The 18,995-nt window shown below is 39.2% G+C and overlaps 1 protein-coding gene across 1 annotated transcript in view; it reads right to left on the bottom strand.

Annotated features, from left to right (window-relative positions):
• Positions 1–18,068, bottom strand: part of SNX6 (sorting nexin 6) — a 63,390-nt gene extending 45,322 nt beyond the window's left edge. The window contains exons 1-5 of the mRNA XM_053928354.2: positions 17,834–18,068; positions 17,630–17,677; positions 5,198–5,302; positions 3,355–3,465; positions 1,277–1,398 (exon numbers count right to left, since the gene is read on the bottom strand). Coding sequence (XP_053784329.1) covers positions 1,277–1,398; positions 3,355–3,465; positions 5,198–5,302; positions 17,630–17,677; positions 17,834–17,839 — 392 coding nt within the window. The 5' untranslated portion in view covers positions 17,840–18,068. The remainder of the gene's footprint in view (positions 1–1,276; positions 1,399–3,354; positions 3,466–5,197; positions 5,303–17,629; positions 17,678–17,833) is intronic.
• Positions 18,069–18,995: the final 927 nt, after the last annotated feature.

Raw genomic sequence — 18,995 nt, 5'->3', positions numbered from 1 at the left:
TGTTGGGAGAAGTTTGATCTCTGTGAGGGTAGTCATTCAGTGAAGACAAAAAAGAAGGATGCAGAGGATGGAGGTAGCAGTAGAATAAACCCAAGGTTTTCTGTTATCCAACCCCTAACCAGACCACAAAAGAATCATGATCAGGGCCACTGGAAAACCACAGATTCTTCAATAGTAATGTGCTCTGCTAATTTGTAGCCTTACAGACTATAAAAGTAAGTATCTGCTATCAGACCACTGTTTGCACCCAGCATCGACAGAATTCTTAAAATATCTGTCACCTTACACTTTGACAAAGAAGACCTACTTTGCCAATTTATCTGGTCAAGAGAGTTTAGCATTCTGAAGAGGAGTCTAGCAGCAGGGTGAATATATGCTTAAAAACTGAAGTTAAGTGGAAGAGCAGAAAGAAAAAGCATGAAGGGGACAAATGACTAGAAAAAGAGTGAGGGGGGTGATGACAATGCAAGGAAAATCATTTCCTTGTATAAGTCTCAAAATACAGAAAAACAATATACAGCAATTCCAAAATTAAATGTTTATTAAAAGGGAAAATATTCTGTATTTTCAGCAAATATGCTAAAAATGAAATTGAATTGTCTCAACTTTTCAAAGATTTAATACATTTTCATATATATACAACTAATTATCATATAATAAAAAACATTTTAAATCTATTTTCTTGTTTCTTTGTTCCTATTCTCTTCCCTTCAGCCAGAAGCTATTGGAAGAGAAAGGAGTGGGAAAATCAATCTCTCTCTCTCTCTCTCTCACACACACACACACACACACACACACACACTCTTTCTTTCTCTTAAAAAAAAGGAAAAGAAAACAGGATATATGCAGAGTTGCTCATCACATACTCCTGTGAGAAACAGAAGATTTGGCAGTATGCACACATCGAGAAAAGATCACCAGGTTGCTAGTGACTAAGGCCTTGTAAATAAAAAACAAAACAATTTATTCTGCTTTAAAGAGTCATTATTTCCCTTCCTACTATTCTTTTATAAACTTTTGAGTCCTCCATTACCAATTTTCACAGTCTATTTAAAAAGCTATCTTTAAGAACTTTACAATGAAGACAATTATTCTATAATTTTCCTGTAGGCTCTGATCATGATCACTAACACTGGTGTGCAACTCAAATTTGCACCTTCCAGGAAGGGTCATTGGGGTGAAATGACTAAGAGGACAGGCTATTGGAGAGCACAAAAAAAAGGGGGGGGGCATAAAACAAGCACAATTAACAAAAGCAACAACAAAAATCACATACGCTTCCAGTTCCTGTTTCATCTTTGTGAATTCCTCCTTTGTCATGGACCCTTCTCCTTCTCCGAGCTTCTGTAGTTTTTCCCTTGAAGCATCAAAATCAGGTCTTGGTGGTGCTGGAGGGATCTATGATAAGAGAACCAAATCACTGATCTTACACTTTTATTTCTTGCAGCAACTGTACTACAGCCACCATAAAAGACTTTGTGAATGAGAACTGGGCACCAGTAAAATTCCAAGTCAGGCAGAGAATTTCATTAGGTTTAGAAATTAAAATCCTTGAGATTGTTCATACCAAGGAAGAAACACAGCAGACCATTATTTCCTAGTGTTAGAATATTAGTTCCTAAACTTTAATCTGCAAATTCCTATATAGTAACCTATAGTCCTCAAATGCATATGCACGTTAAGCTCTGACTACACACTAAATAAATATGTAGAGCAAATATGCCCACCATTGTCAAAAGTGTGTAAATGGTATGATTAAATATAAATTTCTAAACAATATTTTATTTACTTATTTTTAGAGAAAGGGGAAGAAAGGGAGAAAGAGAAGGAGAGAAACATCGATGTGTGAGAAATACATCAATTAGTTGTGTCTCGCATGCCCCCAACCAGGGACCTGGCCTGCAACCCAGGCATGTGCCCCACTGGGAATTGAACCAGCAACCTTTCGGTTCACAGGCCAGCACTCAATCCAGAGCCACACCAGCCAGGGCACAAATGTATTTTTTAAATTAATGAATTCATAGTACCTTTATGCTACTCTGTGTTTTATTTATTTATTTTTTAATTAATGAGTGCTAACAATAAGATCAAGCAAGGGATGTTAAAAAGGTTTCCTGGATTGGAGGGTGTACCAGAAGCAGATAGCACTGGCTTAAAAACAGGAAAAGAACAAGACACAGATTACTTACTTATTTCATCCTATTCACCCACAGTAAGGGGATAAATAAGCACTCACCTTAAAAAAAATCTGTAAGAGAAATATCATTCAAGAAAGGATATAAGAAAAAAGTCAACTTAGGAGCAAGGGCCTACAAGTGAGAATTATTAAGGAGAAATGATGAAAATTAAAGAGAGCAGGTAAGAAAAGAGGAAGAAAAGTTAAGTAGGGGAAAGGTTAAATAAAAATGACTGTAAGAAAAGGGTTATACCAAGGAAAACAACAAGGAAAGAAGCATCAGGTATAGTCTGGCACACACTGCTGAGGCCTGCACATGGCATCTTTTATGCGACAGGCATGATGCTGACTGAGCAAAGGGCATATAAAGATAATTAAGACGTGATCTTGATGTTTGAGGAGTGTTTAGTCTATACAAGGAGAAAGTAGTCAGAAAATGCCATCCGACAAGAAGATGAGGGAAAAAAAGGCAGAGATAAGACAGGAAGAGAACAAGGAGTTTCTAGGTTGGTGAACACAACTGACATGCTGGGAAGGGGGAAGGAGGGGCACCTGGCGAGGGCCTGAAAGCCCCGTGCCCAGCCCCCTCCCCATACCTTGTCCTATGCATCTCTTCCATTTTGTTGTTCCTGAAGAGTTGTATGCTTTATATAAACTGGTAATTGTATAAAAATGCAAATGCACTACCAATTGCCCACCATTTGCAGAAAGAGAAGCAAATGACTGAGAAGGAGTGGCCACAAGGATGGAGATGGAATCAGGTCAGGATGATTTCAATGAAATCCAAATGTGGTCAACAGCTGAGGTCATAGCTAAGGCACAACGTCTGGTACATATTTAGATGAAATAACCTCTTAAACAGTCCTCCATTTCTAAATTTAATCTACCTACCTGAGGGTTCAAATCCAGTGTGCTTTGTAACATAACATCTCTTTAATCCCTAAAATAAGCCTGTTACAACTTTAATACACAGTAAGAATTTAAATTTAAAGGAGGGAGCATAATATACCCACACTTCACACTCCCAAACAAGGCAATTCAAGATTAAAGGTGGTAATCAATTAAGTCTCATAACTGGCAATTTTTGAAAACTACACTAAAAATGCTAAACAAGATTTCAACATGAAGTATCTATGAAGTGCCTAAAAATGGGATTAAAATAGAACCTCAACACTTACAATGTAACCAGCATAGTCTTCATTTTCAACAAAGGAATCATGAAGCCAGATAAATTCCTCATGTTGTCGAACAACAGAAAACTCATTTTGTTTAAAATTTGGCAATGAACTCTGCAAAGATAGAAATCCATGTGAATAAAAATTAAAATTACACTTAAAAATCTTTTAATAAACATTTTTTCATTACTTAAATGTTATTGTATTAATATATATCAAACTCAACTATTCAAAGAAAGGAAAATAGATCTGCAATCTGAAAATGTCCCTGAAAGCTGAAATCTAAAATGAAAATAATTTGCAAAACAGTAATTTGATTAACTGAAGGAACACAACAAAATTGAAAACAGTGATAAAATATATTAATAAAAGTCTACAGAAAATTAAATCTGTGTTATGCATGTATGTTCCAATAAAACTTTATTTACAAGAACAGGAGGCAGCTAGACTTGGCCTGAGGACCCTAATTTGACAACTCCTCACCTATAGTAATATCTGTACATATCTTCTCCCTCTTCACAATCAGTTGCCAAAAGAAGGGAAGTGAATGTATCATGTTCAGAAGAACACACCTTTTCACAGGAAGTACAGACTGGTGCAGAAAACATCATGTCAACCCTTTAACCATCAGACTCTAGTAAACGTTAGTGACAATGAAGACTTGTTTCCTTACAGCAGGAAGTTTATTAGCATAATGCATGATGTGAACATATTCAAACACTTAGAAGTTTACTCCAAGCTCCATCTCTATGCAAATGCTATTGTTTTGTTTCTTTCAACTACTCATGTTGTAAGTCACTTTTAATAATCGGGGAAACGAAAACAATTCTAACTAGATATAAACATGTATGTTTTAGTTTTTTCCACAAACACAATTTGTATACATGGTGTTGAGAATAAGGTAAGGTGTTTGAAATCCTGAGAGAGAATCTCCTCAGCAAATTCTTAAATGTATTAAATACAATGCAAGGTTGCAACCCAGTTAAAAATCTTAGAAATGCTGTAGTACCTTTAGGGAGAAAAGAGTCAGCACTTTGTAAGTGTGGATGTCTGCTTATTGCAGGAGGTCACTTGAGTTTTGGCTACCCGTGCAATGTATATAGTGCATTTCGTCAGTGCTATGCACTAAATATTTCTAGCATACAGTAGAATTGCACTTCCTGTCTCTTTTTCTTTTTGAAAAGAACTTTAAATTTTATTTTTCAATTACTGTTTGCATTCACTATTATTTTGTATCATTTCAAGTGTACAGCACAGTGGTTAGACAATCATATTCTCTGTAGTGTTCCCCCCACCCCCATATCTCCAGTGCCCACCTGGCACTATACATAGTTACTACAATATTATTGGCTATATTCCCTGTGCTGTACTTTACACCCTGTAACTATTCTGTAGCCACCAATTTGTACTCTGCAATCCCTTCATCTCTTCACCCAGTTCTTTAACCCCCTTCCCCTCTGGCAACCATTAGTCTGTTCTTTGTCTAAGATTCTCTTTCAATTTTGTTTACTTTGTTCTTTAGATTACACATTACACATATGACCGAAATCCTGTGGTATCTGTCCTTCTCTGACACTTACTTCATTTGACATAATATCCTCTAGGTCCATCTATGCTATTGTAAATGGTAAGATTTCATTCTTTTTTATGATTCATTCGTAATGTTAAAATCTTTAAAAAGTACATTTTCCTAAAACTCTTTTTGTTAAAATACAGCAGTGAGTTATAAACTAAAAAAAAACTTCTTTCTAATTATGTTCAAAACCAAACTTCCTATCAATACGTTATTACATATGTAACATTAGCAAAATAAATAGCTGCAATACAAGTACAAAATCACATTTACCTTTGTGTGAACAGTAAATTTTACTTTATCTCTCTCACTAAGAGCATCAGAAATGTCCACCTGCAGAGCAGCATCACTTTGAAGATCTACATTTATTGCTTTAAGCTAGAAAAAGAAAATAATACCTTAATGAAGATTCTGTGTGCTTTTATATTATTTCACCCTTCTCCCATACAGTAAAACAACACAAAAACAAAACTAAAGTAACAAAAGAATCTTAAATCTAAAAAATACTCAAGTTCATTTAATCTACATACATATTCTGTGGCAGTTACTTTGGGTATGCTACTATCTTAACTGATTTTCATTCTGTACCATTCAATTATACTTTGCTTTGTATAAGTCAATGTATTAACTATGATTGATTCATTAGTTTCACACCTAAAGTAAACTATTTTTCAAGTAGATTGTTCATTAAAGTTCAAATATTCTAGAGTTAAAGAATATACCTATGTTTAAGAACAAGAAAAATAATTTAAAAAATAGGCCCAAAACTTTAACTCTATTCCTTATTTTAATTTGGGCATATACAATGAAACCATTAAATATAGTTACATATAATACATATAAATGCTAAAAATCCTAACATATAGCACTCAATAACTACTATGATATGATTTAAATTTCACATCTTATTCTCCAAGCTTTAGTACATTTGAAGAATTGGATGTGGTCTCCTATTTAGTGCTTACATTTACTTGTCTATGAAAAGACTTTTCCACTTACAATTCTTAAATTTCATTCATTTTTATTCCCCTTTAAACAAATAAGCATTCTAACATGGTTGGGTAATTTGGAGACTTACAAAAGAATTAAATACACTAAAAGAGAAAATAAGTTTCAGCCAGCTACAAAGATATAAAATATTTAAAGTCTAATTAACTAGCCTGCTTTAATTACTCCAGTTGTAAAACCCAGAACTTATACTGTCAATCTCACTTGGTCATTAGCATTGCAAATTCATTTACAAAGTAAATGGAAGAAATGCTGGTAACAAAACTGTTTATACTCTATGATCACAATTACATTTTTTAAAAAGTATATGTAAATTGCTTATAGGAAATAAAACGAAATGTGAGTAGCAGTGGATTTTCTTTTTTATATATTCCTTTATTCTCTCAATTGTCCAAAATATGCATGTATTACTTTTATAAATAGGCAAAAAACCTTCTTTAAACAGAAATCCTGTAACTTATTAAAAGATTAATTTTAAGTTTTTCATTAAAGTTAACTTTATTAGTAATGAAAAAAGTAACATTCTATTTCATGTTTTCCACTATTGGTCCTAGACTGAGTAGAGATGCTTTTAAAAATAAATACCATTACATGAAATCAAACTTAAGAGACATACACAAAATTAATCACTATTTAATTTGCATGATACTCTGATGGCATTTAATATAAATTTTACTGGTAACTTTAACAAGTTTAAGTTAAATTTCTATCAGTATTTTTTATTGCATAGTTTGTGGGGTTTTTTTGCGTTTTATTGTTTATTGCTATTACAGCTGTCTCAAATTTTTCCCCCTTTGTCCACCTCCACCCAGCCCATTTAAAAGTGAGGTACAGTCCTGGGTGGTCTGGGTCAGTGGATTGAGTGCCAGCCTGCGAACCAAAGGGAAGCCAGTTGGATTCCAGGTCAGGGCACATGGCTGGGTTGCAGGCCAGGTCCCTGGTTGGGGGTGTGTGAGAGGCAACCAATTGATCTTTCTCTTGCACATCACTGTTTCTCTTCCTCTTTCTCCTTCCCTTCCCTTCTCTCTAAAAATAAATAAATCTTCAAAAAAAGTAAAATTATAAATGAAGACCAACTTAAAAAAACAAAGTGATGTATAAAAAACTGGTACTGGATCAGGCCAAGATGAAGCTGTAGGTAGATATGCTTCACTTCCTCGTGTAACCAAAAGAAGGATAACAACCAATTTAAAAACAAAAAACAACCAGAACTACCAGAAAATGGAACTGTATGGAAGTCTGACAACCAAGGAGTTAAAGAAACACTCATCCAGACTAGAAGGAGAGGCGGAGATGGGCAGCCAGGCAGAGACAACGCAAAGCAAGGCAGTGGCTGGCAGATTGGGCAGGTGAGGCGGTGGCTGGTGGACCAGGTGATCCCACATTCGTGTGTGGGTAAGCCAGGAGGAACATCTGGGGAGCGAGACACACCACGCAACCCAGGGTTTCAGCTTGGGAAACTGAAGCCTCAAAACCTCTGACTTTAAAAATCTGCAGGGCTTGCAGTGGCATGAGAAACTCCCAGTTTCACAGAAGAATTCATTGGAGGGGCCCATAGGATCCTAGAACATACACAAGTCCACCCACCTGCGAATCAACACCAGGGCAGCACCTGAAAGAGCACAATCCCCTTGTGGGAAGCATGGCAACTGACTGAAAGCTGCTAGAGCTGAGCAAGCAGCATTGTTCCCTCTGCAACCCCTACCCCCATACAGCATCACAACACAGCAGTAACATGAGTTTTCCTGCCCCAGGGAATACCTAAGGCTCCACCCCTTAAAATGTAATGGGTGTGCCAAGAGAAAGAAATATGGCCCAAATGGAAAGAACAAATCAAAACTCCAGAAAAAGAACTAAGCAACAAGGAGACAGTCAACCTATCAGATGCAGAGTTCAAAACACTGGTAATCAGGATGCTCACAGATATCATTGAGTATGGTTGCAAAATAGAGGAAGAAGTGAAGGCTATACAAAGTGAAATAAAGAAAAATATACAGGGAACCAACAGTGAAGGGAAGGAAACCGGGACTCAATGATGTGGAACAAAAGGAAGAAATAAACTGTCAACCGGAACAGATTGAGGAAACAAGAATTCAAAAAAATGAGGAGAGGCTTAGGAACCTCTGGGACACCTTTAAATGTACCAACAACATCTGAATCATAGGGGTGCCAGAAAGAGAAGAGGAAGAGAAATAAATTAAAAATTTATTTGAAAAAATAAGGAAGGAAAACTTCCCCACGCTAGCGAAGGAAATAGACATATAAGCCAAAGAAGTTCAGAGTCCCCAAGAAGTTGGATCTAAGAAGAAACACACCAAGGCACATCATAATTGAATTACCCAAAATTAAAGATAAGGAGAGAATCTTAAAGGCAGCAAGAAAAAATGAGACAGTTACCTACAAAGGGGTTCCCATAAGGCTATCCACTGACTTCTCAAAAGAAACCTTACAGGCAAGAAGGGGCTAGAAAGTATTCAAAGTCATGAAAAGCAAGCACCTACAACCTAGATTACTTTACCCAGCAGAGCTATCATTTAGAATGGAAGGTAAAGTGCTTCCCAGAGAAGGTAAAGCTAAAGGAGTTCATCATTACCAAGCCCTTACTATATGAAATGTTAAAGGCACATTTAAGGAAAAAAAGATGATCAAAAATATGAACGGTGGCCCTGGCTGGTGCAGCTCAGTGGACTGAGCGTGGGCCTGCAAACCAAAGGGTCCCAGGTTTGATTTCCAGTCAGGGCACATGCCTGGCTTGCAGGCCAGGTCCCCAGTATGGGGTGTGTGAGAGGCAACAACACATTGATGTTTCTCTCCCTCTCTTTCCCCTTCCCTTCCCCTCTCTCTAAAAATAAATAAATAAATAAAATCTGTTAAAAAATATATGAACAGTAAAGTGATAAACTCAAAACTATAAACTGGACCTAAAAACCCCCCCAAACAAACAAACTAAGCAAACTAGAATGGGAACAGAATCACAGAAATGGAGATTACATGGAAGGTTATCAGCAGGAAGGGGTGGGAGGATAGGGGAAAAGGTACAGGGAATAAGAAGCATAAATGGTAGGTACAAAATAGACAGGGGATGTTAAGAATAGCATAGGAATTGAAGAAGCCAAAGAACTTGTATGCACAATCCATGAGCATGAACTAAGGTTGGGGGGATGCTGGAGGGATGGGGAGTTGCAGGGCAGAGGGGGAGATCGGGGAGAAAAAACATGGGACAACTGTAACAGCATAATCTATAAAATATACTTCAAAAAGTAAAAAATTGTTATCATACTCACTGCTACATGTAGCCCAGTCTGACAAAAGAAATGAGATAAAAAAGTTGGCTGGAATTACAAAGTTTTCTTTTTCACTTCCCATTTATCTCATTGCCTCTCCATTATTGGAAACATTAGAGAATACTTTGGTTTTTTGGTGTTCTTACTGCTGTTTAGTCTTATTTAGGTCTTCACACTGTCCTTTGTACCTCTTCTCCAACACATCACCATAATTCTAGTTTAAGAAAACTGTTTTCTTTTTTCTATTTACTTATATTCAGGCTCCCCCCAAAATATCCACATACAAATCCGTGGAACCTGTGGTTGATACCTATTTGGTAAAAAAAGGACTACTGCAAGTGACATTAAATTAAGGATTTGGGGATTTATAAAAAGGAGTTATAAAGCCAGCCAATATAGTAAAATAATCTCCACATCAATACAAAAATCTCACTAAAAGCTAAACCTATTTTATTTCTCAAACTCTAGATGCTTATGTCACATTTTAACATATCTGAAATAGAAATGCCTTGCAACTGATACAAATTACGGTTTAACTGGCATTTTTTTTTTCCTTAGTGGTACAAAAGAAAATATATCTTCCAATCGATTGTACCATAGATTTGATAAAAATATCATATTGTACATTTAGTGTTAATTACATAAATTATACGGCAGATTTTCTTCTGTTTGAAGAAAAAATAATTTTAGAGCATTTTTTTCTTTTGAAACATAGATGTGTGAGAAAAACATCAGTTGGCTGCCTCTTGCACTCCCCCCACCTGGGACCCACCCTACAACCCAGGCATGTGCCCCTACTGGGAATCGAACCGGCGACCTTTTTGGTTTGCAGGCCAGCACTCAATCCACTGAGCTACACCAGTCTGTTAGGGAAAAAACAATCAAAGCAAAGAATTTGTGATTCGCCAACAGTTAATTAACTTCCTGTAACTAGTGAGGTCAGTTTGGAATTTCTAATTAGACTACATTCACTGATTTAATCCTTATTTGGGCCAATAAACATTGTACTTTTGCCAGAGACCAACTAGGTTAAACACTTGTGTCAAGGTCAAGAGGAAGACTAGCCCTGGCCAATGTGGCTCAGTGTGGAGTGTCAGCCTGTACACCAAAAGGTTGTGGGTTCAATTTCCAGTCAGGGCACATGACTAGGTTGCAAGTTCAATCCCCAGTGGGAGAGCCTACAAGAGGCAACCTATTGAAGTTTCTGTCACATCGATGTTTCTCTCTCTCTAAAAGAAATGAAAAAATGTCCTTGGATGAGGATTAAAGAAAAAGAGAAAAGAGAAACTAGAAGAGAAAATGGATTAAGCAACACAAATACAGTATCATTAGAAAAATAATTTAAAGACACTGCTCTATTGTCAATAGAATAATTCTCTCCATGTATTTATTTAGTAAAGAAGACATTCACTACTAGCTTACTACACTGACTCATTTACTGTAAAATATCTACCATAGGCCCAGCTGGTGTGGCTCAGTGGATTGAGCACCGGCCTGCGAACTGAAAGGTCACGGGTTCCATTCCCAGTCAGGGCACATGCCGGGGTTCCAGACCAGGTCCGCAGTTGGGGGATGTGAGAGGCAACCAATGGATGTATCTCTCATAGTATCGACACATCACTGTCTCTCTCCCTCCCTTCCCCTCTCTCTAAAAATAAATAACATCTTTAATTTACAAAAAAAGTAAGGTACTTTGTTTTTTAAATAGAATCCTTAGAATCATTCCTAAAATTAGTTTATCTTTTGCCAGAAAAGCAAATATATAAAGATGGATGGAAGACAGGAAAAAATGAAGAAAAATAACCATTAAAACAGCCTCCCAACTGATCTCCTGCTTCTACCCTTTTCCCTCTTCAGTCTATCCCTTATAGAGCCCCCAGAACAATCCATTAGACTAGAAATTATTCATGTGCTCAAAGTCTAAGAGGTTCCTGCTTGGAGAAAAGCCGAAGTCCCTACAGTGGCTCGCCAGGCCCTATGCAACCTGCATCTGCCACGGTCTCAGACAAGCTGCTATTCCTCTGGCTCACATGGCCTGTTGTTCCTTGAACTCACACACACGCTGCCGCCTCAGTGGTCTTTGCACTTACTGTTCCCTCTACCTGGAACACTCTGCCCCCAGATGCCTATCTGCATGGCTCCCTCCCCCGTTTCTTTCAAGTCTTTACTGAACCTTCACCTCATGAAGGCTCTGCCTGGAGACCCTATCTAAAACTGCAACTCATGCCCCTCCCCCTCAACAACCCCCAGCCCTCCCTCAATTCTTCATAGCATTTGTTCACCATCTATTATATTTTATTTATTGTTTTTTAATGGTCTTCCCTGACTAGAATGTCAGTTCTATGAGGACAAATATTTGTTTGTTTTGTTCATTGTTATATTACCAGGGAGAGCCCTCAACAAATATTCGTTGAATGGAAAGGACGAGTAGAAAAAAAAAGGGGTAGCCATAACAAGGCTAAGAAAGTATTTTCAGGTAACGACACAATCAATTAAAAAATCCATGAGACAGACAGAAGTAAATTCCATTAAGTTCACTATTTCAGGTCCAGTACTTATTTAACTCCTAGCGCAGTTATGATTTCTGAAGTCCTGTAATATACATTTACACTGTTTATCTTCTGTATAACCAGCAGTCAAATCAATGGTTGATTACACATACATTTTCTGGAAGCTGGTATTTGCAACCAGATTTCCGCTCATATATCACACCAGACACAACAACACTTTCTACGGTCACGTGATAGGTCACTCCAATGTCTTTCTTGCTGGTTTCATCAACTCCCATTGCTCTTTTGCCATAACTGACTTGCAAATTCCCATGTTCAGGATTAACTTCGCTCTTACCATCAACTTCGCTCTTACATTTTGAGAAGCTGAAGATGGCTAGAGAAAAGTCACAACTGGTGTTTGCAACCAGACTTCCTCTCACACACCATACCAGTTTGTTTCTGTGAGATAATAAAACATTACTAGGGTAGTACTAATGGTATGTAGCTATGCATTCCATCCAAGTCAAAGTTATATTACTGACAGTATATATATATAACCCTTTACGCTTTAGATAATATTTCCATCCCCACCCTCAACAAGTGATCTTGCTTCCCACACCCCAAAGAAATAAACACTAGCAGCTGTTTTTCCCTCAAACACATCAATAAACCTTTCTATAAGTAAATCTAGCCGCATCATCTCCTCCACTTTCTCAGAAGTGGTGTCCTGTGGAGGGCTGAAATGTCTGTCCATCTGAGCATTTAATCTTTCTGTCTGCTCCAGGACCTGCTCATACACTTCTCTTCCAAGGTAGCCTTGACCTCACAAAACCCTCACATAGTGAGTACCTAATTTCCAAATCCAGTTATTCTTCAGTCTTCTTGACCTCTCTGCCGTATTCTGCTTTGGTGATCATTCTGGCCACTCCCTTACAACTCTCTTAACTTCTGGGGATTCCTCTCATTCTGTTCCTTTGCTCTTCAGTCCTGCCAACTAGTCCATTTCTTCCCCTTGAGTCTTAAATGTTGGTTTCCCCTGGGGGCTCTCTAGCCTTGGAAATCTCAGCCATTCTTGACTATAACTCCTACATTGATATCTTCAACTCAGAAATTGTATTCTAAGTTCCTACTCACAATTCAAGTTACCAACTAGACATATCCACTTGGGTGCATTCAGTTAAACAACTGAATGCCTTCAATGTGCCAGCCACTATCCTAAGTGCTAGGGATAGAGCAATGAAAAGACACAATCATCACCCTTACAGACCTGACATTCTAGTTTAGCAGGGAAGAGATTAGATGCCTCACACCTACTTGAAAGTCAACATATCTGAAACCAAACTTATTATCTACCTTCTAACTCTGCTCTTCTACATCCCTCATTTTCTCCTTCTCCTATGCCTAGTCCCTGCATTATTCAGTCATTATGCCCTGTCAATTCTACCTCCTAAATATCTCTTTGCTATGTCCCCTCCATCCCTTCTTCCACTGCCTTAGTTCTAGCTCATCTGGACTGCTGCAATACCTACTGACTGGTTTCTCTGCTTTCTAAAAGCAAGAATCAATCCACCCCCAACATCAGAATAATTTACAATGCTAATTTCACCTGGGCATAACTATTTCCAGGTTAAAATACTTCAGAAGGTCTCCACTGCCTGGAGCCTTTACCATTATGCACTTAATACTCTATATAGTATTCATATTTACCCTACTTCCAGTAAGAACAAGTGCTCCAGGTAGGACCAAATTATCTACACATGCTATCCTCTCGGCAGGCAAGCATTCCTCTACCCCGAGAAGCCACAGAATTCCTGATCAAACATTCAAGGTTTCGTTCCTTTAGGTTATAGCATAGTGCTTAAGAGCCCAAGACTTCAGAGTTGGAATGCCTGAATTTGATCCAGTTTGTACTGGCTATGGGATCTTGGGCAAGCTAATCTCTGCTACCCCAGTTTTCCTTTCCTAAGTAGGAATAATAGTAGCAGCTACTTCGCAGGGATGAGAATAATACATGGGAGGTCCCTGGCATGCAGTAAATGTTTTATCAGTGTGTAGTTATCATTTTATCTTCACTATTCCGCCTCCAACAAAGGTAAGCACCCTCTCTTTTGTGCTCCTACTGCACTTTATCTTAAGTCCCTCACACCCTGTGATGGTCACAAGACAAGAATTTTCCTCTGCCAACAGAATCCATGTCACATTTTTATCTGATATAACTACTAATAAGTGTGCTATGTGTTCAAGCTAAATGCTGTGCAGATACAAAAGAAAATGCAAACATCTAGGCCAAGTCATGAAAGGTAAGTTAAATTTCAAATGGAAAAAAGGAGTGAGGGAAAAAATAAAGCATTCCCCGACACTGGAAAACATGCATAAAGCAGAGGATGAAGTGCAGAAAGAGGTGCTTGGGCAGTGACAAGTAGACTAGAGTATGCCTAGAGTGTGTGTCTGGGGAAAATACCGAGAAGTGAAGTCAGCCTTGAAAGGGTTATGAATGGTGTTTAATTCTAGCCTAGGGAATTTAGACCTTGTTGCAAAAAGAACTGGGTCCATTAAGTCCTTTTGGCTAGTGGAGCTATATGATTTGCAAAGCCCGGACTGGAAAGTAGTAAGACTGGACACCGACCAATGACAGATAAGGACCTTAACTGGGGCCATGCACATGAAAGACAGGGTACATGACATTTCTGGGGAGCCTCAGCACATGTTCTGATACAGGGATGGAGGGCATGATTCTGAGGTTTTTGCTTGCACAACTGGAAAATTATGACACTATGAAGATAAGGAATACAGGGGGAGGAACACAGCTAGGAGTCCAGGAGAGGTGTGGCTGCTCCACCTGAAGAAATTCTGAAACAATGTATTTAAATTGAAATCCAATGCTAAGAGAATCACGGCATCACGCTAGCACCACCGCTAGTCTTTAAGAAGCACATCGGAGCAACTGTGTCCAGTTCAAAGGGCTCATTTGTTCACTAAATAATATTTATTTATTTGGGAAAAAAACTCTATTATGTGTAGGTATGGCTGAAGAGATTAAAAAGTGGCCAATAATTTTCAATATTGTGTATTCTTAAAGTCTGCCTTTTAAATTTCTCACAAAACAATATTTTCTTAAGATTGTAGATTCTCTTCTATCTCAAGTATCATGATGAAAATCTAAAGCTGCTTAAAAATTTATTTAAATATATTGACTTTAATTCTGCTTACTTGCTGCTCTGTATGAAATGCTTATATTATTTTTGAATCTGTCATGTTCCCTCTGCAATTCATATCAAATGTGCACTTCATGCTTTTTCTCTATCAAGACTCTGTTAAAAGGCTGACCAAGGTAATCTAAACTGTAAGTGCAATATCTAAAAGTTCTCATTATGGCAATCTATTTCTATCAGAACAAGCACAATACAAGGAAATTTAAAAGGCTAGCTATTTCTATTCCTGAAATGAGGAAATAGCAGGATAACTTTGCACTCCAGTGCACAATGGAATCTTCTTGGGTTCTTGTTTAAAAAGTAGTCTTCTGTCCTCCTCCCCCTTCAAGAGACTGACTTACTAGGGCACAGAGCCAGCAAATTGTTTTTCTAACAAGATTCTGATGCAAGTGTTTCAAGGCCACTTTGAGAAATACATGAACTGGCCCTGATGTCAGAAACATAGGTTTGAGCTTGGCTGGTGTGGCTCAGTCGATTGAGTGCTGGCCTGTGAACCAAAGGGTCACAAGTTCAATTCCCAGTCAAGGCACATGCCTGGGTTGTGGCCAGGCCCCCAGTAGGGGGCACTCGAGAGGCAACCACACACTGATGTTTCTCTCTCACTCCCCTTCCCCTCTCTCTAAAAAGAAATAAATAAAATCTTAAAAAAGTAAAAAAAGAAACTTAAGTTTGAAGTCCACCTCTCCTACTCCTACACTGGCCATGTGACCTGAGACTTACTTTCTTTGAGGTTCAGATCTCTCATCTGTAAAACAGGAATACTAAAATCTTCACAAGGATGATGAGACAATATAATGAAAAAATGCTTAAACAGTGCCCAGCTGGAATTATTATGATTCACCCTGTTCCACAGGACAAAAATAAGAAAGATCTGGACATATATCCATATTCATCACGGTCTTCTAAATGCTTTCTAATATATGGTAATGTTTTCCATTTTCGCATTAAAACTTTCAACTACAAGATTCTACAAGAACCTCTTAGTCAGGCATGTTCTTTGTTCTCCTCTCCCTTTAATTTTGTAATACATGAAAAACGTTTTTGGACACATTACTTAAATGGTTCCAGTTCCATAAGTAATTCTTACCAAAGGCATAAAGCCTGGAACACAAAGTTCACTGGAAAGTACTCTACATCAACATAAATACCAAAAAGTTAATACTCTTACTGAACATTAGTCAGATTTTTACAAGGGAGTAAATCCTGTTTCCTGGTAGACCACAAAAATAAGACACAGTTGTTATCTAAAAAAAGAAAAGGCCAGCCCTGGCTGGGTGGCTCAGTTAGCTGGAGCATCCTCCTGCACACCAAAAGATTGCAGGGGTTTGATCCCAGTCAGGGCACATACAGGAGGCAACCAATTAATGTTTCTCTTTCACATCGATGTTTCCCTCTCTCTCTAAAATCAATGAAACATATCACTGCTGAGGATTAAAAAAATAATAAGAAAAAGTCATATGTTTTATATTTAGAAAACTCAGTTTGTGCTATAATCAATTAGTTTTCTTTCACTGAAGAACTCTGCTGGCTTCCCATATTCAAAATTCAAAATACAATTTGCAAGTCTACTGTCTTATCCCAGAAGATACATATACACTTTTACACAAACACACATGTTAAAATTAATCAGAAACTACAACTTTTAGAAATAACCACAAATCCTATATGATGTTTTTGCACTAACTAAAAATTTTAAATGATGCTTTTGTGTAAACTGAGAAATTTATTAATTCATCATTTATCGAGTAAAAGTATGCAGCACCCTCTGCATCTGTCTTACCATTTGAAAGCTTTATAAAGGTCATTGGTGAATACTACCTTATATCTTATTAAAAAAATAATATTCTGAAAGAATATTTATCATCTGCCAAAAATCGACTAACAGATGTGTCTCTCACATTACCTAAGATGAATAAGTAAAAGCAAAAAGGAAAACTAAAGGGCAGGCTGTTAAATGTGAGGGAACCATGGAACTTTGCTGAGCTGCAATTATCATGTATCAGTATTTTTCAAGTGCTCACTTGTACAAGGCACTATAAAGATCACCACCCTCCAGCCAAGGCAAATGGGGGGAAAGAGTGGGAGGGAGAAATCGGAGCCCTGAAAGTCCTTTCTGAAGTGGAATGCAATTCGCCTCAAAATAATACCACCAAGGTAACTCTGCAAAAGGTATATATTTTGGACATTAAGAAAAGTAATGTGGGCTACATACTGTGGGCTATAAGCACTTGGCAAAATCTGGTAGGATACTGGAGAAGAGTTAAGATTCGGTGACTGCTATCTCTCGCAAAGAATCATTTAGAACAAACCTGTACTGTTATATTACAGAGAGAATGAAGGGTGGGCGGGAGCGGGTTTGAGATCCACAGGGGAAATTGAGGGTGCCGCCCGGAAAATCTGAGGATGGGTGTTCATAGCCCCCAAAGTAGCAAAAGGAGAAGGTCATGGTCCGGCTCCAGATTCCACTTCCCCACCTGCACCCCGGCCTGGGAAGGGGAGGAATTCCACCCCGGGATTCGAGCTAGGGTGGGGGACAAGAGCAGCCCCGGGTCCCGAAGGAGGAAGGCCTGCAGGAGGGCGGGGTGCGGTGCGGTGAGGAAACCGAAAGACTGCGGGAAGGGGTGCAGCGCTGCCAGGGCCCTCCCGCGTAACACACCCCAAGGCCAAGAGGGGGAGGGAGGATCTCGCAAGCTAGCAGGCAGAACTTACTCCTCGGTCCTCCTCCGAGAGGAAGTCGGGGCCGTCGTCCAGGCCTTCCTGCGGGATCGACGGGGCCCGGCGCCCGGGGAGAGGATGGAGTGAGGAAGACACAAAGGGAGACATTAGTGCCAGGCCGGTGGGGGCCCCCATGCCCGCCCCGCGCCCACCACCCCACCGCGCGCCCTGGGCTCGGTGCTGCTACAGAACACCCACCATCATGGCTGCTCCAAGGCGAGGGCCAGCGCAAGCGCGCACCACACAGGGGATCTGGAGGGAGCAGACGGCAGCGGGCGGGGCGGGGCCTCGGGGCAGCCCCGCCCCTCCCGGCGCAATGGCCTGGGGTCGGTGAGCCTGGAGAAGGAAGGAGGGGCCCTGTGTCCAATGTCAACGCACCCAGGTCAGAGGGCCAGAAGGCCGGGACTCAGGCTCGGGCGTGTCTAGTGGCAGACCCGCTCTGACGCAGGAAGAGCTTGCCGCCGCACTGGGAGCTGTCCAGTCCCCTCTGCCTGACGGCTGCAGAGAAAAACCAAGCAAGCGCCCTCCGGAAGCCACAATAAATCATCTAACCTTTGTATTGTGCTACAGGATAATTAATCACAATTAATGTTTTGCCGGAGTAGTTGCGGGAATCGAGGGCATTCACACAGTCAGCAATCGAGCTGTAATCAAGTCTTTACTGCTGGCGAGGTAATAAGTACCTGAGAGTTTAGGGCACGAGTGGTTGAGCACTATAAAAATGAGCTGTTGGCATTACAAGAGTATTACTTTCCTTTATACTAAGAAATGTCCCAGACCTACTTTAATTGTCCAGCTTTGTTGCACCCCACGGGTGTCCACAGTCCCTTCAAACAACAAGGCAAAACCATTCCTTAACATCAGACCACTTTGCCTATACATACACGCAAACCTGTGCTTCCATTCAATTAATGGCATCTTTAGATGTTCAAGCCAAAAACCTCAAAGTCCTATTCAAATTCTGCCCCTCCCTCATCACACCGTCTAGTAAACATATCTTATTGCTTCTGTAATGGATTATCTTCTTACTTCTTAAATCGGTCATGTTCCAACGCCCTTCTACAGCAATTACCCTCAGGATCTCTCCTCTGGATATTTGCAATATTCTCTTAATTTTTCTTACTTCCATATCTCTTTCCTCCATTTTACACACTGCCGCCAGTGTTCCCCCTAAGACACAGCTAACTATTGATTATACTACTACCCTGTTCAAAAATCTTCACAAGTCTCCATATGTAAAATCCAGCTCCTCAGCCACTGATTTTAGGCCCTCCATATGTGCTTCTCTCCCTGTTTTTCCAGGCCTATTGTCCTATCTTATTGAATGGAAACTCTCAAAACAATAACGTTAAATTTACAA

This window comes from Desmodus rotundus, chromosome 7 (genome assembly GCF_022682495.2).
Source record: "Desmodus rotundus isolate HL8 chromosome 7, HLdesRot8A.1, whole genome shotgun sequence".
Classification (NCBI taxonomy): domain Eukaryota; kingdom Metazoa; phylum Chordata; class Mammalia; order Chiroptera; family Phyllostomidae; genus Desmodus; species Desmodus rotundus.
Note: the sequence above shows the minus strand (reverse complement) of the source record. Positions and strands in the feature narration are given on the sequence as shown.